The sequence below is a fragment of the Ranitomeya variabilis genome, chromosome 3, assembly GCF_051348905.1.
Source record: "Ranitomeya variabilis isolate aRanVar5 chromosome 3, aRanVar5.hap1, whole genome shotgun sequence".
NCBI lineage: Eukaryota > Metazoa > Chordata > Amphibia > Anura > Dendrobatidae > Ranitomeya > Ranitomeya variabilis.
This window is the reverse complement of record NC_135234.1, coordinates 540,649,902-540,668,545: the sequence shown is the minus strand read 5'-3', so window position 1 is coordinate 540,668,545 and position 18,644 is coordinate 540,649,902. Positions and strand designations below refer to the sequence as shown.

General features: G+C 45.2%; 2 protein-coding genes across 5 annotated transcripts in view; both read left to right on the top strand.

Moving 5' to 3' along the window:
* The window catches only part of NALCN (sodium leak channel, non-selective), a 930,735-nt gene that overhangs the window by 891,102 nt on the left and 20,989 nt on the right, over positions 1–18,644 (top strand). For all 4 annotated transcript variants that reach the window (XM_077297076.1, XM_077297075.1, XM_077297074.1 and 1 more), the window contains one exon: positions 5,300–5,432. In XM_077297076.1, the coding sequence (XP_077153191.1) occupies positions 5,300–5,432 (133 nt within the window). The remainder of the gene's footprint in view (positions 1–5,299; positions 5,433–18,644) is intronic.
* On the top strand, positions 7,812–11,071 carry LOC143816553 (uncharacterized). The gene is made up of 5 exons (XM_077297072.1): positions 7,812–8,107; positions 8,189–8,257; positions 8,453–8,645; positions 8,806–8,962; positions 9,083–11,071. Exons 1-5 carry the CDS (start codon positions 8,036–8,038, stop codon positions 10,719–10,721), a joined length of 2,130 nt encoding a protein of 709 aa, XP_077153187.1. The 5' UTR covers positions 7,812–8,035; the 3' UTR covers positions 10,722–11,071.

Genomic DNA, 18,644 nt, shown 5'->3' with positions numbered 1-18,644 from the left:
GACACCAGAAACAAATTTGTAGCCCTGCACCAGGCTGGGAAGACTGAATCTGCAATAGCCAACCAGCTTGGAGTGAAGAAATCAACAGTGGGAGCAATAATTAGAGAATGGAAGACATTCAAGACCACTGATAATCTCCCTCGATCTGGGGCTCCACGCAAAATCCCACCCCGTGGGGTCAGAATGATCACAAGAACGGTGAGCAAAAATCCCAGAACCACGCGGGGGGACCTAGTGAATGAACTGCAGAGAGCTGGGACCAATGTAACAAGGCCTACCATAAGTAACACACTACGCCACCATGGACTCAGATCCTGCATTGCCAGACGTGTCCCACTGCTTAAGCCAGTACATGTCCGGGTCCGTCTGAAGTTTGCTAGAGAGCATTTGGATGATCCAGAGGAGTTTTGGGAAAATGTCCTATGGTCTGATGAAACCAAACTGGAACTGTTTGGTAGAAACACAACTTGTCGTGTTTGGAGGAAAAAGAATACTGAGTTGCATCCATCAAACACCATACCTACTGTAAAGCATGGTGGTGGAAACATCATGCTTTGGGGCTGTTTCTCTGCAAAGGGGCCAGGACGACTGATCCGGGTACATGAAAGAATGAATGGGGCCATGTATCGTGAGATTTTGAGTGCAAACCTCCTTCCATCAGCAAGGGCATTGAAGATGAAACGTGGCTGGGTCTTTCAACATGACAATGACCCAAAGCACACTGCCAGGGCAACGAAGGAGTGGCTTCGTAAGAAGCATTTCAAGGTCCTGGAGTGGCCTAGCCAGTCTCCAGATCTCAACCCTATAGAAAACCTTTGGAGGGAGTTGAAAGTCCGTGTTGCCAAGCGAAAAGCCAAAAACATCACTGCCCTAGAGGAGATCTGCATGGAGGAATGGGCCAACATACCAACAACAGTGTGTGGCAACCTTGTGAAGACTTACAGAAAACGTTTGACCTCTGTCATTGCCAACAAAGGATATATTACAAAGTATTGAGATGAAATTTTGTTTCTGACCAAATACTTATTTTCCACCATAATATGCAAATAAAATGATAAAAAAACAGACAATGTGATTTTCTGGATTTTTTTTTCTCAGTTTGTCTCCCATAGTTGAGGTCTACCTATGATGTAAATTACAGACGCCTCTCATCTTTTTAAGTGGTGGAACTTGCACTATTGCTGACTGACTAAATACTTTTTTGCCCCACTGTATATACACACACACACACACACATAGGGCTCAAGTGTGCAAGACAATACAGACACACTGCTGTGGATGTGGCACAATTACTTGGGTGCAGTTATTATCACCATAGACACAGTTTTTTATAGTGCAAGTGTGCAACAGAATACAGACTTATAGGACTATATACTAGGGGGCAGACCCACAGCTGCTGTATCACTACACAATTGTATAAGTAGTGTGCAACTCCGAGATCCAATCCTGTGCATGTGAACAGCGCTATACATTACATACACATACATGCACAGTGCAGCAGCATATAGAGATGCTGGGCAGGATGCCAGTGGGAGCAAACATTGCCTGCTGTGTGCACACAGGCAGAGACAAGGCTGAGGAGTCTGATGGAGGGAAGCGGTAAACTATGACGGAGTCATGGAGCCGTTGTGCAGCAGAGCGTGGGCAGGATTCAGGAGATGTTTACTTACTGCTCTGCCAGTCCCAGCAATCAGCAATGTGTGTCCCCAGGGTCGCGAGACAGGGCACTGCTGCTTGTAAGGTAGCAGTCACGTTAGGTTCTGAGTGCCAGCAAGGCAAGGGTCTGCAGGGATTACAGGGAGAGTCGGCAACAGCACCATGTGTTCTGACTGCTGCTCTGCCGCCCCCTGGCTTGAGGGATGAGCTGCCGCCTGAAGCAAAGTGCTCAACTTGCTTCATGATAGCAGCGCCCCTGGCCTTCATTTCTAAGAGCAAGAGTAGACTGTCGAGTTTCACATGAAAGTTCTTTTTTTCTGGCCATTTTGAGAGTTTAATGGAACCAACAAATGCAATGCTCTAGATTCTCAACTATCTCAAGGAAGGTCAGGTTTATAGGTTCTCTAATCAGCCAAACTGTTTTCCGCTGTGCTAGCATACTTGCACAAGGGTTTTCAAGGGTATTCTAATCATTCATTAGCCTTCTTACACAGTTAACAAACACAAAGTACCATAAGAACACTGGAGTGATGGTTATTGGAAATGGGCCTTTATACACCTATGAAGATATTGCATTAAAACCAAACATTTGCAGCTAAAATAGTCATTAACCACATTAACAATCTACAGGGCCGCTATCAGGGCATTACTGCCCTGACTGGCATATGGGGCCCGGTGGCAGAGGGGGCCCGCATCGGGCCCTGTCTCTTCTGCTCATCGGGCACGGGCCCCAGTGGCAGGCTTCTATCGGTAACTGAACCTGCGTCCGAGACGCAGGTTCAGTTACTCTATTGCAGCCTTGCGGGCCCGTGTGGGCCAGCACTGCAATGTTTAAAGCCGCCAGCCAATCGGAGGCTGGCAGCTGATGCCAGCGCTCATCGCCGGCGCATGACATTGTCATTTGCCAGCGAGTGCGCGCTGAAACGCCGGAAGGGATCTTCTCTTCGCCGCAGGAGCGCGGCAAAGTAAGAAATTTTTTTTTTTCATTTTTTTTAACTGAAAGCGGCAAGCCGCAATGTGGACCATGTGTCTCCATCCAGCCCGGCACAGAAGGGAGACAGGGAGCAGAATGGAGACAAGGGGGCAGAATGAGACAAGGGGGCAGGATGAGACAAGAGGGCAGAATGAGACAAGGGGCCAGAATGAGACAAGGGGGCAGAATGGAGACAAGGGGGCAGGATGAGACAAGGGGACAGAATGGAGACAGATCGGGCAGGAATATGGGGCAGGATGGAGGCAGATGGGGCAGGATCATGGGTCAGATGAGGCAGGATGGAGACAGATGGTGTAGGATCATGGGGTAGGATGGATACGATGGAGACAGATGGGGCAGGATCATGGGACAGATGGGGAGATCATATGGGGCAGGATGGGACATCACATGGGGGCAGCATAGGAGAACATATGGCTGGAGCCAGGAATGAGACACACGGGGGCCAGGATGGGGAATATTGTTACCATAGGGGCTAATTAAGGGAGTCAGTGTGTTACACTGATGCTTTACACTGTATACTATATATTAAACACAGTCTTAGAAGAAAAATTTCTTTGCAACACGTCAAAAACTGTAATAAATACACACTACTACCTGAATACGGAGTAGAAAGACGAAACAGCAAAATATTAAAATAATTGTAATTTTATTGAGAAAATAATTAAAAACACATAAAAAAGTTATATGAACCACACAAGACAGAGCACACAAATCCGGACTCCTGAAAAGTCAATGTATATATACCGAACCAGGTATGTATAGGAAATTAATACCTTGGGAAAACATGCTTCTGGACTGCTAAATATGATTAGCTATGTGCAAAAAACTGCTACATAAAGTGCCAGTAATAAATATCTAATACAAATATATACAAAAAATGTGCAAAAATTGCTACATAAAGTGCCAATAAATAAATATAAGATCTGAAGTGTACTAGTGCAATTTGTATATATATGTAATTTAATTAGTAAATAATTATGGAATGCTGGATATTCTATGCAAGTACCTAATGTACACAGTGTGCCATGATAAAATTATAAATCTAGCATAAAGTGCTGAGTGTATAATGCATCTTGCATAAGGTGCTGAGTATCCAATATAAAGACCTGGTATACACGTGTGTCACTGTGAAATAGCCGCACTATGATCGTTAATCTAAAGTGCTAAGTGCTTAGTGCAAATATATGGCACACAAATGTGCTACTACAAAGTTATGTCAGCAAAAAATCCAGTTTGTTCCATAAAGTAATATAGAAAAACCTGTAATCATACCTGGCAATGAATGCGGTCCTAAGTGAAGTGCGTGCTCTCACCCCGACAGCGCCGTTTCGCTAATGCTTCCTCTATGGGGGCGTGGTCCTGTGTACAATGTCACCAGTGATCACTGAATTACCTTTACATTATACATTATATACAGAGCACCAGTGTATAATGTCACCGGTGATCACTGTATTACCTGTACACAGACACTGCATACTAAGTACAGATCTCCTGTGAATACTGGCACTTATGGTGATAGTATTGTGGGCTTTTTTTTATTACTAATCAGTATTGTAGTATTCAGTCACTATGTGGTGGTAATATGTTGTCCGGCCATGGTGTGGCGGTATTTGTTCCTTATATGTGCTATTATTTTGTCAGTATGTGGTGGTAATATGTAGTGCTAATATGTGGTCTGGTCATGGTGCGGTGGTATTTGTCCCCTGTATGTGGTATTGGTCATTTTAAAAATTGAAAAATAAATAAAAATATACCTAAATTGTATTGGATACTTTAATAAATGTTTAATAGGTTAGAGTAGGGTAGGGCTCGACCTTGTCGTGTTGGCAGCTTTAAAAATCTTTTGACTGTGGACAGTTCAGGGGGTGGAGCCTAAGTGGAGTTTCAAGGGGGCCCCGAAAATTTTGCCAGTATGGGGACCCGAAATTCCTAGTGGCAGCCCTGACAATGTATAGAGTGTATTTCTGAATCATTTAATGTTCGCTTCATTGGAAAAAAACTGCTTTCCTTTCAAAAATAAGGACATTTCTAAGTGACCCTAAACTTTTGAACGGTAGTGTATATACGTATGTATATATATATATATATATATATATATATATATATATATATATATATATATATATATATATGTACATATGGTTTTGATGTAGTAAAAAAACAGAAGTCAGCATTCCAAAATATTTTCCAAAAGAGGTGGACTTTATTAGGTCCACATGGCGTGAGCTACTACATATTTGCAAGTATGGATTCATTGCTGGGAGACTGCACCCATTCAATTTTTTAGTGCTGTTCTATTTTTTTTCGAATTATATGTTTTGATGAATATTTCATTTTAAAATGATGTGTAAATGACTTAAAGAATTTCTCTATGTAAATGCTCATGTTAAAATCACATTGCAGTCTGGTAGCAATCGCACTGCATTCGGATGTAAATCGGATGCTAGTTGTGAAAAATCCTATTGTTCTTGCACAAAAAGCACATGCCACTCGCATGACACTTGCATTGCACTCGTCCGACTCTCCTGCATCAAAATCGGACCGATTTTTAAATCGCTAGTGTGTCTCCAGCCTATGTGTTACTTTATACTAATAACTTAAAGATATTAATTATGACTGCTAGACTTTTCTTTGGTTTTGTGATTCCAGGTACAACCTCCTTTTTGCACACCTGACATTAGTAGATACTGGGAAACTGATTGTGGAAATTATGCTGGAGCTCTCATGTACTTCTGTTCATTTTATGTCATCATTGCCTATATCATGCTGAACCTTTTAGTTGGTAAGTAAAATCAGTTATTACAATAAAGTTTGCAATACTTATCAAAACAAGCAGAAAACAGTACTAAATGTGTAGTTTGCACTTTATGCCTCTGTGCCGAGATTTGCATCAGATATTTTTCAGAAGATCATCCATTGCTTTAGAATTCCCTTTAACCCCTTCATGACCGGAGGTATTTTCATTTTTGAGTTTTCGTTTTTTGATCCCCTTCTTCCCAGAGCCATACCTGCTTTATTTTTCAGTCAATATGGTCATGGGAGGGCTTTTTTTTTGCGGGAAAAGTTGTACTTTTTAACCACTCCATTGGTTTTAACATATCGTGTACTGGAAAATGGGAAAGAAATTGAAAGTGCGGTGAAATTGCAAAAAAAGTGCAATTCCACAATTGTTTTTTGTTTTGCTTTTTTACTAGCTTGACTAAATGCTAAAACTGACCGGCCATTATGATTCTCCAGGTTATTGCGAGTTCATAGACACCAAACATGTATAGGTTCTTTTTTATCTACTGTAAATTGTGACAAAAAATTCCAAAGTTTGTTAAGAAAAAATAATAAAAAATTGCGCCATTTTTTGATACCTGTAGCGTCTCCATTTTTCGTGATCTCGAGTTGAGTGAGGGCTTATTTTTATGTACCGAGCTGACATTTTTAGTTATACCGTTTTGGTGCAGATACGATCTTTTGATTAATTTAATTCAATGTTGTGACGACCAAAAAAACGTAATTCTAGCGTTTTGACTTTTTTTCATTACGCCGTTTAGCGATTGGGTTAATTCTGTTTTTATATAGATCGGGGGATTCTGAACACGGTGATACCAAATATGTGTATGTTTGATTTTTATTTTGTTTTATTTTGAATGGGGCAAAAGGGGGGTGATTTGAACTTTTATCTATATTTTTTTATATTTAAAAAAAAAAATGTTTTACTTTTGTCATGCTTCAATGGTCTCTATGGGAGACTAGAAGCTGCCATAACCCGATCACCTCTGCTACATACAGGCGATGATCAGATCACCTGTATGTAGCAGAATTGCTGACCTGCTATGAGAGCCGTCCAGTGGGCGGCGCTCATAGCAGTCCGGCAGTGACAACCATAGAGGTCTGCTGGAGACCTCTGGTTGTCATGTCTGCCCATCAGCGACCCGAGGTCATATGACACGGGCGCCGATAGGCAGGATTTTCTGAGCGCTTGCCAGAAGCGCATGTTAAATGCCACTGTTAGAGTTTGACAGCGGCATTTAACTGGTTAACAGGATCCCGATTCCTCTTGCGGCTGTTAGTGGCACATGTCAGCTGTTCAAAACAGCTGACATGTGCTGGATGAGATGTGGGCTCACCGCTGGAGGGTGTCCGACATCGGCATACTATTACACCCGATGTCGGAAAGGGGTTAATCTATGATTTTAATTGACTCTTTTTTGTACAGTCATGGCCAAAAGTATTCACACCCCTGCAATTCTGTCAGATAATACTCAGTTTCTTCCTGAAAATGATTGCAATCACAAATTATTTGGTATTATTATCTTCATTTCATTTGTCTTAAATGAAAAAACACAAAAGAGAATGAAGCAAAAAGCAAAACATTGATCATTTCACACACAACTCCAAAAATGGGCCAGACAAAAGTATTGGCACCCTCAGCCTAATACTTGGTTGCACAACCTTTAGCCAAAATAACTGCGACCAACCGCTTCCGGTAACCATCAGTGAGTTTCTTACAATGCTCTGCTGGAATTTTAGACCATTCTTCTTTGGCAAACTGCTCCAGGTCCCTGATATTTGAAGGGTGCCTTCTCCAAACTGCCATTTTTAGATCTCTCCACAGGTGTTCTGTGGGATTCAGGTCTGGACTCATTGCTGGCCACCTTAGAAGTCTCCAGTGCTTTCTCTCAAACCATTTTCTAGTGCTTTTTGAAGTGTGTCTTGGGTCATTGTCCAGCTGGAAGACCCATGACCTCTGAGGGAGACTGTTATGATCCCAATGGCAAGGATCTCAGAGATTAGGCTGCTTTCACACTTGCGTTTTTGAACGCTGCGTTTTTTACCAAAAAAACGCATGCGTTTTTTTCCCCTATATTTAACATTGAAAACGCATGCGTTTTTTGGTGTACGCGTTTGCATGCGTTTGTGAACGCATGCGTTTTTTAACTGCATGCGTTCATTTTATAAAATGCAACTTGTAGTATTTTGAGGGGCGTTTTTTTTCCCTAAAAAAACGCATGCGTTTACATGCGTTTTTTTTGGACAAAAAAATGCATTGGAGTCAATGGAGACGCATGCGTTTTTTTTTTACATGCGTTTGCATGCGTTTGCATGCGTTTTTTTGACGCATGCGTTTTTTTTGGCACCACTGAATTAACTGTAGATAAAGATGTCTAGACACTGATAAGACTCTCCCATAGCAGCAAGGTTATAAAGGGAAGGTGGGGGGAAGTTTCTGGTCACTTCTCATCAGACTCCAAAGAAGACAGCACCCTGCCCGGACGCATTCTTGGACAAGACACAGAGCAATGTGAGTATATCCTAGCCAATGCATTCATTTTCAATTTTTTGGATCTACATCTCCTAATTTCTTCTATTTTTTTTCTTTCAACACGCATCAGAATGTCTTCTCCGGTTTCCTCGTCTGATGAGGAGTTCCAGCCACGTCAATCAGAAGTGGATCACGTGAGCGAGGTATGTTTTTTGTACGTCAGCTTGGTAAGTTTTGACTGTCACATCGACACATGAGGCAATTTTTTTTTTTTAATTTTATAGAGCACTTCAACAGAGGGACAGAGAGGTACTGAGCAGCGGAGTCAAGGTCCAGGTGGAAGACGGCAGCGGGTATGTATACCAGGCAGACTGTCCTTATTGTAATATTCTTTTAACTTCCTTTCTGTACCCTTGTTTTTCTATACATATTTCTTATATCATCCTTTTCTGAAAGTTGTCTTTCATATTCCTGCCCTTTCTCATCTTCGTGTCTTATTTTTTACAAATGTGGTTGAGCAAACTTAAATGATTTTGTTTTAATTTTAGGTTTCACAACGGGACGACGACCGGATTGATAATGACCTGCTGATCAGTCTGGTCCAGGAGCGAGTCCCGTTGTGGGACAGCCGGGATAAACAGCACGCCGTCAATAGTGTTCTCCGTCGTTTGTGGAGTGAGGTGGCCCAAGCGTTGTGGGATGGCTGGGAGAATTCCACGCCACGGGTCCGTAATGCATTTGGTAAGTATTGCACGGTAGTGTGAAGCAACAGACCTTGGCCATGCTCTCTTGACTGTGTGTGATGAAAGAAACTTTTCGTAGTTTCTGTCATCACACACAGTCACAAGAGCACGGCCAAAAGTTCTTATTCTGACCATTATATTTTATTGTTATTTCACAGTGGAAAAAGTAAGGACACGTTGGCGTTCCATGAAGGACCGCTTCAACTGTGACCTACGTGCAGAGAAGAGTGCAGCTAGTGGTTCCGGAGCAAGGCACCGGCTCTACAAATACCACCGTGTGTTGGCCTTCCTGAGACCGGTCCTTCTCATGAGAACGTAAGTATTTCTCACATGCCTCCGGTTGTATTGCATTGACATAATCTGTCACTTTTAATTCCACAGGATGTACCGTCTTGTTGTAGTTTGGTATTAATTTTCTGTTTTGTTTTTTCACAGCACACACTGCACGACTGTCGCCACAGGTGCTGGAGCGGTCCTTCAGCCGGAAGCCACGGACCCGTCCCAGCCATCCAGCAGCGCAGCACCAGGTGGGTCTTCCACACTCACTGGAGACCAGGGGGCTGGCCCATCAGGTCTTCCCCTTTCGCAGTCCTCTTTCGCTGCACCCATTTTGGCGGGCTCATCCCGGCAGCGACAGAGGGCTTCGGATAGGTCCCTCATGCCCGAGTTTTTACACTTGAGCTCGGTTTTGCATGATGCTATCAAGGCTTTAGGTGACAGAATGGATGCGAACCATAATCTCTTAAATTGCCGCATCCAGGATGTCGCCAAAAGCGTTGATCAATTGAAAGCCGACCTCAATAAGCCAGCTCAGCATTTTTTCAATCAAATCCTAGAGGGCATGTCGGAACACCTTAGCCCTGATCTCCAGCTGAGTGTGATGCAGGCCTGCAATGTTGCTTTTGTGCAGGCTATGCAGCAGAGTCAGAGTCGTAATGTGGCGGCCTATCCAACTGTGCCGTCACTGTCACAAGTAAACACTATTCCTACCTCTGCTGCATACCACTGCACGGCCACCTCTATTCCCTCTACAGGTGTACTCCACTACAGCGCCAACACGATGACGAGTGCTGTTGGACATCCCACCGCCACCACCGTGACGACCGCTGCTCCGGCTTGGACCTCCTCCGCTGACACCACGAGGACGCAGGACCCTGGCATGGCTTATCGGGCCGGCACCCTCCCGATGCAGCAGGACCCATCCATGCAATATCGGACCGGCCCACCCCAGATGCAGCAGGACCGAGGCCTGGCATACCGGACCGGACCCACCCCGATGCAGCAGGACCGAGGCGTTGCATACCGGACCGGACCCACCCCGATGCAGCAGGACCGAGGCGTTGCATACCGGACCGGACCCACCCCGATGCAGCAGGACCGAGGCGTTGCTTTCCTGGCAGGACACCCCCCGATGCAGCAGGACCCATCCATGGCGTATCGCACCGGGCCCCCCATGATGCAGCACGACCAAGCCATACCTTTCCAGGCAGGACCCACCCTGATGCAGCAGGACACATCCATGGCTTTATGTTCCCCCCCACCAGCAATGCAGCAGGACACTGTTATGGGATTTGTTTCCCCCCCCCCCCCAACGAGGCACCAGGATCCTGGAAGGGTTTTTGTTTCCCCACCCCCAACGAGGCACCAGGACCCAGGCGTGAGTTTATCTTTCCCCCCATTGGACTCAGACATTGCCGAGCGCTCCACAATGGAGACTGACTGTGTGGAGCCGGGTCCTGACGTGTCTCCCGCCCACACTGTACAACATAGCCCAAGAAGACTTCCCCCAACCCGGAAAACCCAACGTAAAACTGGCAAAACGCATAAAAAACAAAAAACTTTGATTATTCCTCCCCCATCACCTACCGATGTGTCTCAACATTCCAGTGTGTCTCAAGCCCCTCATGTTTTAAGCCCCATCCCCGAACTTCCAGACCCTTCAAGTTTTGTTGCCCATTCTCCTGCCACCTCTGCCTCCTCCATGGTGAGCCAGGCTTCAGTTCTGAATACCCCCCAGTTACGTTACTCAACCCCAAGCCGGCGTGGTTCAACCCGGCGCGGTACCAAAAAATAAATTTGTTTTCTTTTTCCTCAATAAAAAAAAAGTTTATTTGAAAAAATTATGTTTGGTTTATTGTGTCTATCACCTCTCTCAATACACACCAATAAACTTCATCACACACTTATTCTTTTGGCCTACACATATCTCCAGTAGTATAAAATACAAGACAACATCTATATGTGTTTCTTTAGTATACAGATATGAGTTGGCCAAAAAAATAGTATTTATTTCCATACTCTTTTATTTTTGTACCTAGTGTAGTGTCACTGTACAAAGAGAAAATGGTGGAAATCAAGTTCAGAAATTAACTGAAACGGTCATATGTCAAAATATATACCTGACCGATTAAGTTGATTACTGCCTTGTATATTCACCATATTCTATATACCGTATTTTCCGGCGTACAAGACGACTTTTTAACCCCTGAAAATCTTCTTAAAAGTCGGGGGTCGTCTTGTACGCCGGGAATCGCCTTGTACGCCGGGTGTATATGGTGGGTGGAGGGGGGAGTGATCCTGATGACGACGAGGGGGCGTCTCACAGGAAAGTGAGTATCCCCCATTACCTTATCGTAGCGCTGCAGCGTGGGGTCTCTGTGCTGGGAGCGGCGGCTGCTGTGCTGTGCTGTGGCGGCTCCTCTTCTGCAGTGTGGGGCCTCTGGTGCTGTGGGGCGGTGGCGGCGGCGGCGGCGTATCTTCATGCAGTCGGGGCTCCTCCGGCATCTCAGCCTGGAAGCCCCGCCGGCAACTCCATCGGTGTAATGCGCTGGCCTCCGGGAAAATGGCCGCTGCTTAGATTCAGATCTCGTGTCCCGAGATTTCGGGACGAGATCTGAATCTGAGCATGCGCAGCCCCCAGCGGCCGGGCCACCGCATCGCACCTATTGAGCTGCCTCCGGGAAAATGGCCGCTGCTCAGATTCAGATCTCGTCTCCCGAGATCTCGGGACGAGATCTGAATCTGAGCAGCGGCCATTTTCCCGGAGGCCACCTGACCGCATTGTACCGATGGAGTTGCCGGCGGGGCTTCCAGTCTTTGAGATGCCGGAGGAGCCCCGACTGCATGAAGATACGCCGCCGCCACCGCCCCACAGCACCAGAGGCCCCACACTGCAGAAGAGGAGCCGCCACAGCACAGCACAGCACAGCAGCCGCCGCTCCCAGCACAGAGACCCCACGCTGCAGCGCTATGATAAGGTAATGGGTGATACTCACTTTCCTGTGAGACGCCCCCTCGTCCTCATCAGGATCACTCCCCCCCCCCCCCCCCAAAAGGCACATATTCACCGGCCCTATAAGACGGCATACGGTGTATAAGAAGACCCCCAACTTTTAAGAAGATTTTATTTTTTAACTGGTAAAGTTGGGGGGTCGTCTTATACGCCCAGTCGTCTTATACGCCGGAAAATACGGTAGCTCATTATGTGACAATGGTTGTCAAACAGATGGGACAAGTGTTCTCACACTCTACATATCTATGCTCACCAGGCCAGGTGTAAGAAATTGTGAATTCATGATCATGTATATGTTTATCATGAATTTATTATTGCTTACACTTGACTTGATGGATATAGAGACCGTGACAGTCTTGACGCAATGACGTCAACAATATTAGAATTAATAAATAAAAATAATTAAAAATTTTGTACCATTATTATAAGTATGGGGCCCGTGGTTTATATCATTCTTTGAAAACCAAAATAGGGAGTGCAACATAGGTAAATTACGATGAAAAATTTAAAATTTATTACCTCAACAACTATCACCCACTCCTGGTTTTGGATTACAAAATATGATATACATATCTACTGCCCATCTTTGGTCAACCTTTGTTTAGACAGGAAAAAGATATTAGACATGGTGAACACAAAAAAGTTTATTAATTAGAAAAATGTTTATCAGTGTTTAATAATTGGTAAACATAAACATACAACAGGACATTTAAACAACATTGTCCTGCCATGACACACGTCCAATATCGGACACAAAATAGGCCGCAAATTGGTCCCGCATAAGACCAACGGCTGCAGTTGACCGCATCGGGTGATGCTGAAAATCAGGCAATGGGTGTGCAACAGGTTCATCAAGTTCAATGTGGGGTCGCTCCTTAGCCATTATATAATTGTGTAGCACCACACAGGCTTTGACCACCTCGTCCACTGTTTCCACTTTTAGATTGATGGCTGTTGCAAGAATGCGCCATTTAGCAACAAGAATGCCAAAGCTGCACTCTACGGTTCTTCTGGCCCTGGTCAGTCTGTAGTTGAATATTCTTCTAGTGTGGTCCAAGTCCCTACTAGAATAGGGCTTCAGGAGATTTTCACACATTTGGAAGGCCTCATCCCCAACCATAACAAATGGCAGCGGTGGGCCTTGAGTGTTGGGGAGAGGCTGTGGAGGGGGAAAATTAAAATTGTTGCCATACAACCGACGGCCCATATCCGAGCTCTTGAAGGTTTGGGAATCATTGCCACGGCCAAAAGCTCCAATATCCACGGCGATGAAGCGACACTCCGCATCCGCTATTGCCATAAGCACTACCGAAAAATATTTTTTATAATTATAAAACTCAGATCCGGTTCTGGCCGGTTTGACAATGCGGATGTGCTTTCCATCCACCGCCCCTAAACAGTTTGGGAAATCACACACGTTCAAAAATGTAGTTGAAATTTCCCGCCACATGTCCACGGTGGGTACGGGTATAAACTCCTCACGGAGTGCATTCCATAACGCACGACAGGTGTCCACAACAATTCCGGAGAGGGTTGAGATTCCAAGGCGATATTGGAAGTGCAGGGAAGATAAACTCTCTCCTGTGGCAAGAAATCTAGAAGAAAAAGAAACAAAAACAAAAAAAATTAAAAATCGGTTCTAATGGTGTGTTTTAAAAAAAAATAAATAATAAAAAAAAAAAAACATAGAAAACATGTCATAACAACAAAGTTGACGGTCATTGGTTTAGTTTAGGAACGTACCGTAATGTCACTAACAGACGTTCCTCAGGTGGAATCGCTCTACGGAGCCGTGTGTCCTGTCGCCTTATGGATCCTTCAACACGAGCCAGTAAATCCCGGAAAGAATCTTGAGACATTCTGGTATAATCCTGGAATTTCTCCGGGTTGGCATTCAGCTCCGCATAGAGCGTGTGATATGCTCCACGGCTCTCACGCACTTCAATGATGGGGTGCCTCCAAAAACGCCGACGCTGTCTCCTTCTCCATCTTTGGCGGTTTCGGTCTTGCTCCCAAGCAAAAACACAGGCAATGAAAATCTTGAAGCTGAACTCCAGTTTGAAATAAAAGTTATCCATAGAAAGATCCATCGTGACACCGGAAACAGTAGCAAGCTCTGAAAATTTCTGTTCCCCTAGGGTCAATATATTGAGAGACAATCATATACGCCCTCTCTATTCCCATTGGTTGTGTCTGGGGTTTTTTTTATTTATTTTTTTTTTTTTTTGGAAAAATGTTAAAAAAACGCAAACGCATGCAAAAACGCATGTAAACGCGTGTAAACGCTGCGTTTTTTGGACACACGCGTTTAACGCATGCGTCAAAAAAACGCAGCGTTTACATGCGTTTACATGCGTTTTTGCACCATGCGTTTTTTTAAAAAAACGCATGCGTTCAAAAACGCAAGTGTGAAACCAGCCTTACAGCAAAGTCTGCAAACATAAATACCAGCTCATAGGGATGTGGTAACTAGGCTGACCATATACCTGATCCTAGCACAAACGCTAACAGTAGCCGGGGAACGTGCCTACTTTGATCCTAGACGTCTCGCGCCAGCCGGAGAACTAACTAACCCTATCAGGGAAAATAAGACCTCTCTTGCCTCCAGAGAAAAGACCCCAAAGTAATACAAGCCCCCAACAAATAATAACGGTGAGGTAAGAAGAAAAGACAAACGTAAGAATGAACTAGATTTTAGCAAAGAGAGGCCCACTGACTAATAGCAGAAAATAGTAAGATGACTTATATGGTCAGCAAAAACCCTGCAAAATATCCACGCTGAATATCCAAGAACCCCCAAACCGACTAACGGTGAGGGGGGAGAATATCAGCCCCCTAGAGCTTCCAGCAATATCAGGAATCACATTTTGTACAAGCTGGACAAAAATATGAACAAAGCAAAATAACAAAAAATAAGAAAGCAGGACTTAGCTTATCTTGCAAAGAACCAGGACCTGAAGACAGGAGCAAACAGAAATGAACTGATTACAACGATGCCAGGCACTGGACTGAGAATCCAGGAAGTTTAAATAGCAACACCCCAGGCCTAACGAAGCAGGTGAGTACCAACCTGGTAAAAGACAATCCAAGTGCCAAATCACTAGTGACCACAAGAGGGAGCCAAGAAGAATAGTTCACAACAGTACCCCCCCTTTAAGGAGGGGTCACCGAACCCTCACCAAGACCACCAGGGCGACCAGGATGAGCAGCGTGGAAGGCACGAACCAAATCGGCCACATGAACATCAGAGGCGGCCACCCAGGAATTATCCTCCTGACCATAGCCCTTCCATTTGACCAAATACTGAAGCCTCCGTCTAGAGCGACGAGAATCCAAGATCTTCTCTACCACGTACTCCAACTCGCCCTCAACCAACACCGGAGCAGGAGGCTCAACAGCAGGAACCACAGGAACAACGTACCGCCGCAACAAAGACCTATGGAACACGTTGTGAATGGCAAACGACACCGGAAGATCCAAACGAAAAGAAACCGGGTTAAGAACTTCCAAAATTTTATAAGGACCAATAAAGCGAGGCTTAAACTTAGGAGAGGAAACCTTCAGAGGGACATACCGAGAAGACAACCAAGCCAAATCCCCAACACGAAGTCGGGGGCCCACACCGCGGCGGCGGTTGGCAAAACGCTGAGCCTTCTCCTGTGACAACTTCAAGTTGTCCACCACATGATTCCAAATCCGCTGCAACCTATCCACCACGGAATCCACCCCAGGACAGTCAGAAGACTCAACATGACCCGAGGAGAAACGAGGATGAAAACCAGAGTTGCAGAAGAATGGCGAAACCAAAGTAGCGGAACTAGCCCGATTATTAAGGGCAAACTCCGCCAATGGCAAGAAGGTCACCCAATCATCCTGGTCCGCAGAAACAAAACATCTCAAAATAAGCCTCCAGTGTCTGATTAGTTCGCTCCGTTTGACCATTAGTCTGAGGATGGAAGGCAGATGAAAACGACAAATCAATGCCCATTTTAGCACAAAAAGATCGCCAGAATCTGGACACAAACTGGGATCCTCTGTCGGACACGATATTCTCCGGAATGCCGTGTAAACGAACCACATTCTGAAAAAACAAAGGAACCAGATCGGAAGAGGAAGGCAACTTAGGCAAGGGTACCAAATGGACCATCTTGGAAAAACGATCACACACCACCCAGATGACAGACATTCCTTGAGACACCGGAAGATCAGAAATGAAATCCATGGAAATGTGTGTCCAAGGCCTCTTCGGGATGGGCAAGGGCAGAAGCAACCCGCTAGCACGAGAACAACAAGGCTTAGCCCGAGCACAAGTCCCACAGGACTGCACAAATGACCGCACATCCCGTGACAAGGAAGGCCACCAAAAGGACCTAGCCACCAAATCTCGGGTACCAAAAATTCCCGGATGCCCTGCCAACACCGAGGAATGAACCTCGGAAATGACTTTGCTGGTCCATTTATCAGGAACAAACAGTCTGTCGGGTGGACAAGAGTCAGGTCTACCAGCCTGAAATCTCTGCAACACACGTCGCAAATCAGGAGATATGGCCGACACGATTACTCCCTCTTTAAGAATACCAGCTGGCTCCGAGACTCCAGGAGAGTCAGGCACAAAGCTCCTAGAAAGAGCATCAGCCTTAACATTCTTCGAACCAGGCAGGTACGAGACCACAAAGTCAAAACGAGAGAAAAACAATGACCAACGAGCCTGTCTAGGATTCAGGCGCTTAGCAGACTCGAGATACATCAGATTTTTGTGATCAGTCAAGACCACCACACGATGCTTAGCACCCTCGAGCCAATGACGCCACTCCTCAAATGCCCACTTCATGGCCAACAACTCCCGATTACCAACATCATAGTTCCGCTCAGCAGGCGAAAACTTCCTAGAGAAAAAAGCACATGGTCTCATCACAGAGCAACCAGAGCCTCTCTGCGACAAAACAGCCCCAGCACCGATCTCAGAAGCATCCACTTCAACCTGAAAGGGAAGTGAGACATCAGGCTGGCACAAAACAGGCGCCGAAGTAAACCGGCGCTTCAGCTCCTGGAAGGCCTCCACGGCTGCAGGGGCCCAATTAGCCACATCAGAACCTTTCTTGGTCATATCCGTCAAAGGTTTAACAACGCTAGAAAAATTAGCGATAAAGTGACGGTAGAAATTAGCAAACCCCAAGAACTTCTGAAGACTCTTAACAGACGTGGGCTGAGTCCAATCATGAATAGCTCGGACCTTGACTGGGTCCATCTCCACAGCAGAAGGGGAGAAAATAAAACCCAAAAAGGAAACCTTCTGCACTCCAAAGAGACACTTTGAGCCCTTCACAAACAAAGCATTATCACGCAAAACCTGAAACACCATCCTGACCTGCTTTACATGAGAATCCCAATCATCCGAGAAAACCAGAATATCATCCAGATAAACAATCATAAATTTATCCAGATACTTCCGGAAGATATCATGCATAAAGGACTGAAACACTGAAGGAGCATTAGAGAGCCCAAAGGGCATCACCAAGTATTCAAAATGACCTTCGGGCGTATTGAATGCAGTTCTCCATTCATCTCCCTGCCTAATGCGCACAAGGTTGTACGCACCACGAAGATCTATCTTGGTGAACCACTTGGCACCCTTAATCCGAGCAAACAAGTCTGACAATAGTGGCAAAGGATACTGAAACTTAACAGTGATTTTATTCAGAAGCCGATAGTCTATACAAGGTCTCAAAGACCCGTCCTTCTTGGCCACAAAAAAGAATCCCGCACCAAGAGGGGAAGAGGATGGACGAATATGCCCCTTCTCCAAAGACTCCTTGACATAAGAACGCATCGCGGCATGCTCGGGTACAGACAAATTAAATAATCGTCCCTTAGGAAATTTACTGCCAGGAATCAAATCTATAGCGCAGTCACAGTCCCTATGAGGAGGAAGATCACTGGACCTGGACTCACTGAATACATCCTGATAGTCACACAAATACTCAGGAACCTCTGAAGGAGTAGAAGTAGCAATAGACACTGGCGGAGAATCGCAATGAATTCCCTGACAACCCCAACTCGACACAGACATAGCCTTCCAATCCAAAACAGGATTATGGGTCTGTAACCATGGCAGACCTAACACGACCAAATCATTCATTTTATGCAGAACAAGAAAACGAATCACCTCCCGATGTTCAGGAGTCATGCACATGGTCACTTGTGTCCAAAACTGCGGTTTATTTTCCGCCAGTGGCGTAGCATCAATTCCTCTGAGAGGAATAGGAATTTTTAAAAGCTCCAGGACAAAACCGCAGCGCTTGGCAAACGACAAGTCCATAAGACTCAGGGCAGCACCTGAATCCACAAACGCCATAACAGGGTAGGAAGACAATGAACAAATTAAAGTCACAGACAAAATAAATTTAGGCTGCAAATTACCAATGGAGACAGGACTGACAACCTTGGTTAGGCGTTTAGAGCATGCTGATATAACATGTGTAGAATCACCACAGTAAAAACACAGCCCATTCTGTCGTCTATGATTTTGTCGTTCGGTTCTAGTCAGGATTCTATCACATTGCATTGCTGGATCAGGGTTTCTATCACATTGCATTGAAACAGGTGTCTGTTCAGACAACACCGCCAGAGGATTAGCGGATTTGCGCTCCCGCAAACGCCGATCAATCTGAATAGCCAGCGCCATAGAATCATTCAGACTTGTAG

Excerpts from the sequence above, each read along its gene's own strand:
- LOC143816553 (XM_077297072.1), top strand. The coding sequence starts at position 8,036 with ATGTCTTCTCCGGTTTCCTCGTCTGATGAGGAGTTCCAGCCACGTCAA. Across the intron at positions 8,258-8,452 it reads CAGGTGGAAGACGGCAGCGG|GTTTCACAACGGGACGACGA; the intron begins GTATGTATACCA and ends TTTTAATTTTAG. Across the intron at positions 8,646-8,805 it reads ACGGGTCCGTAATGCATTTG|TGGAAAAAGTAAGGACACGT; the intron begins GTAAGTATTGCA and ends GTTATTTCACAG.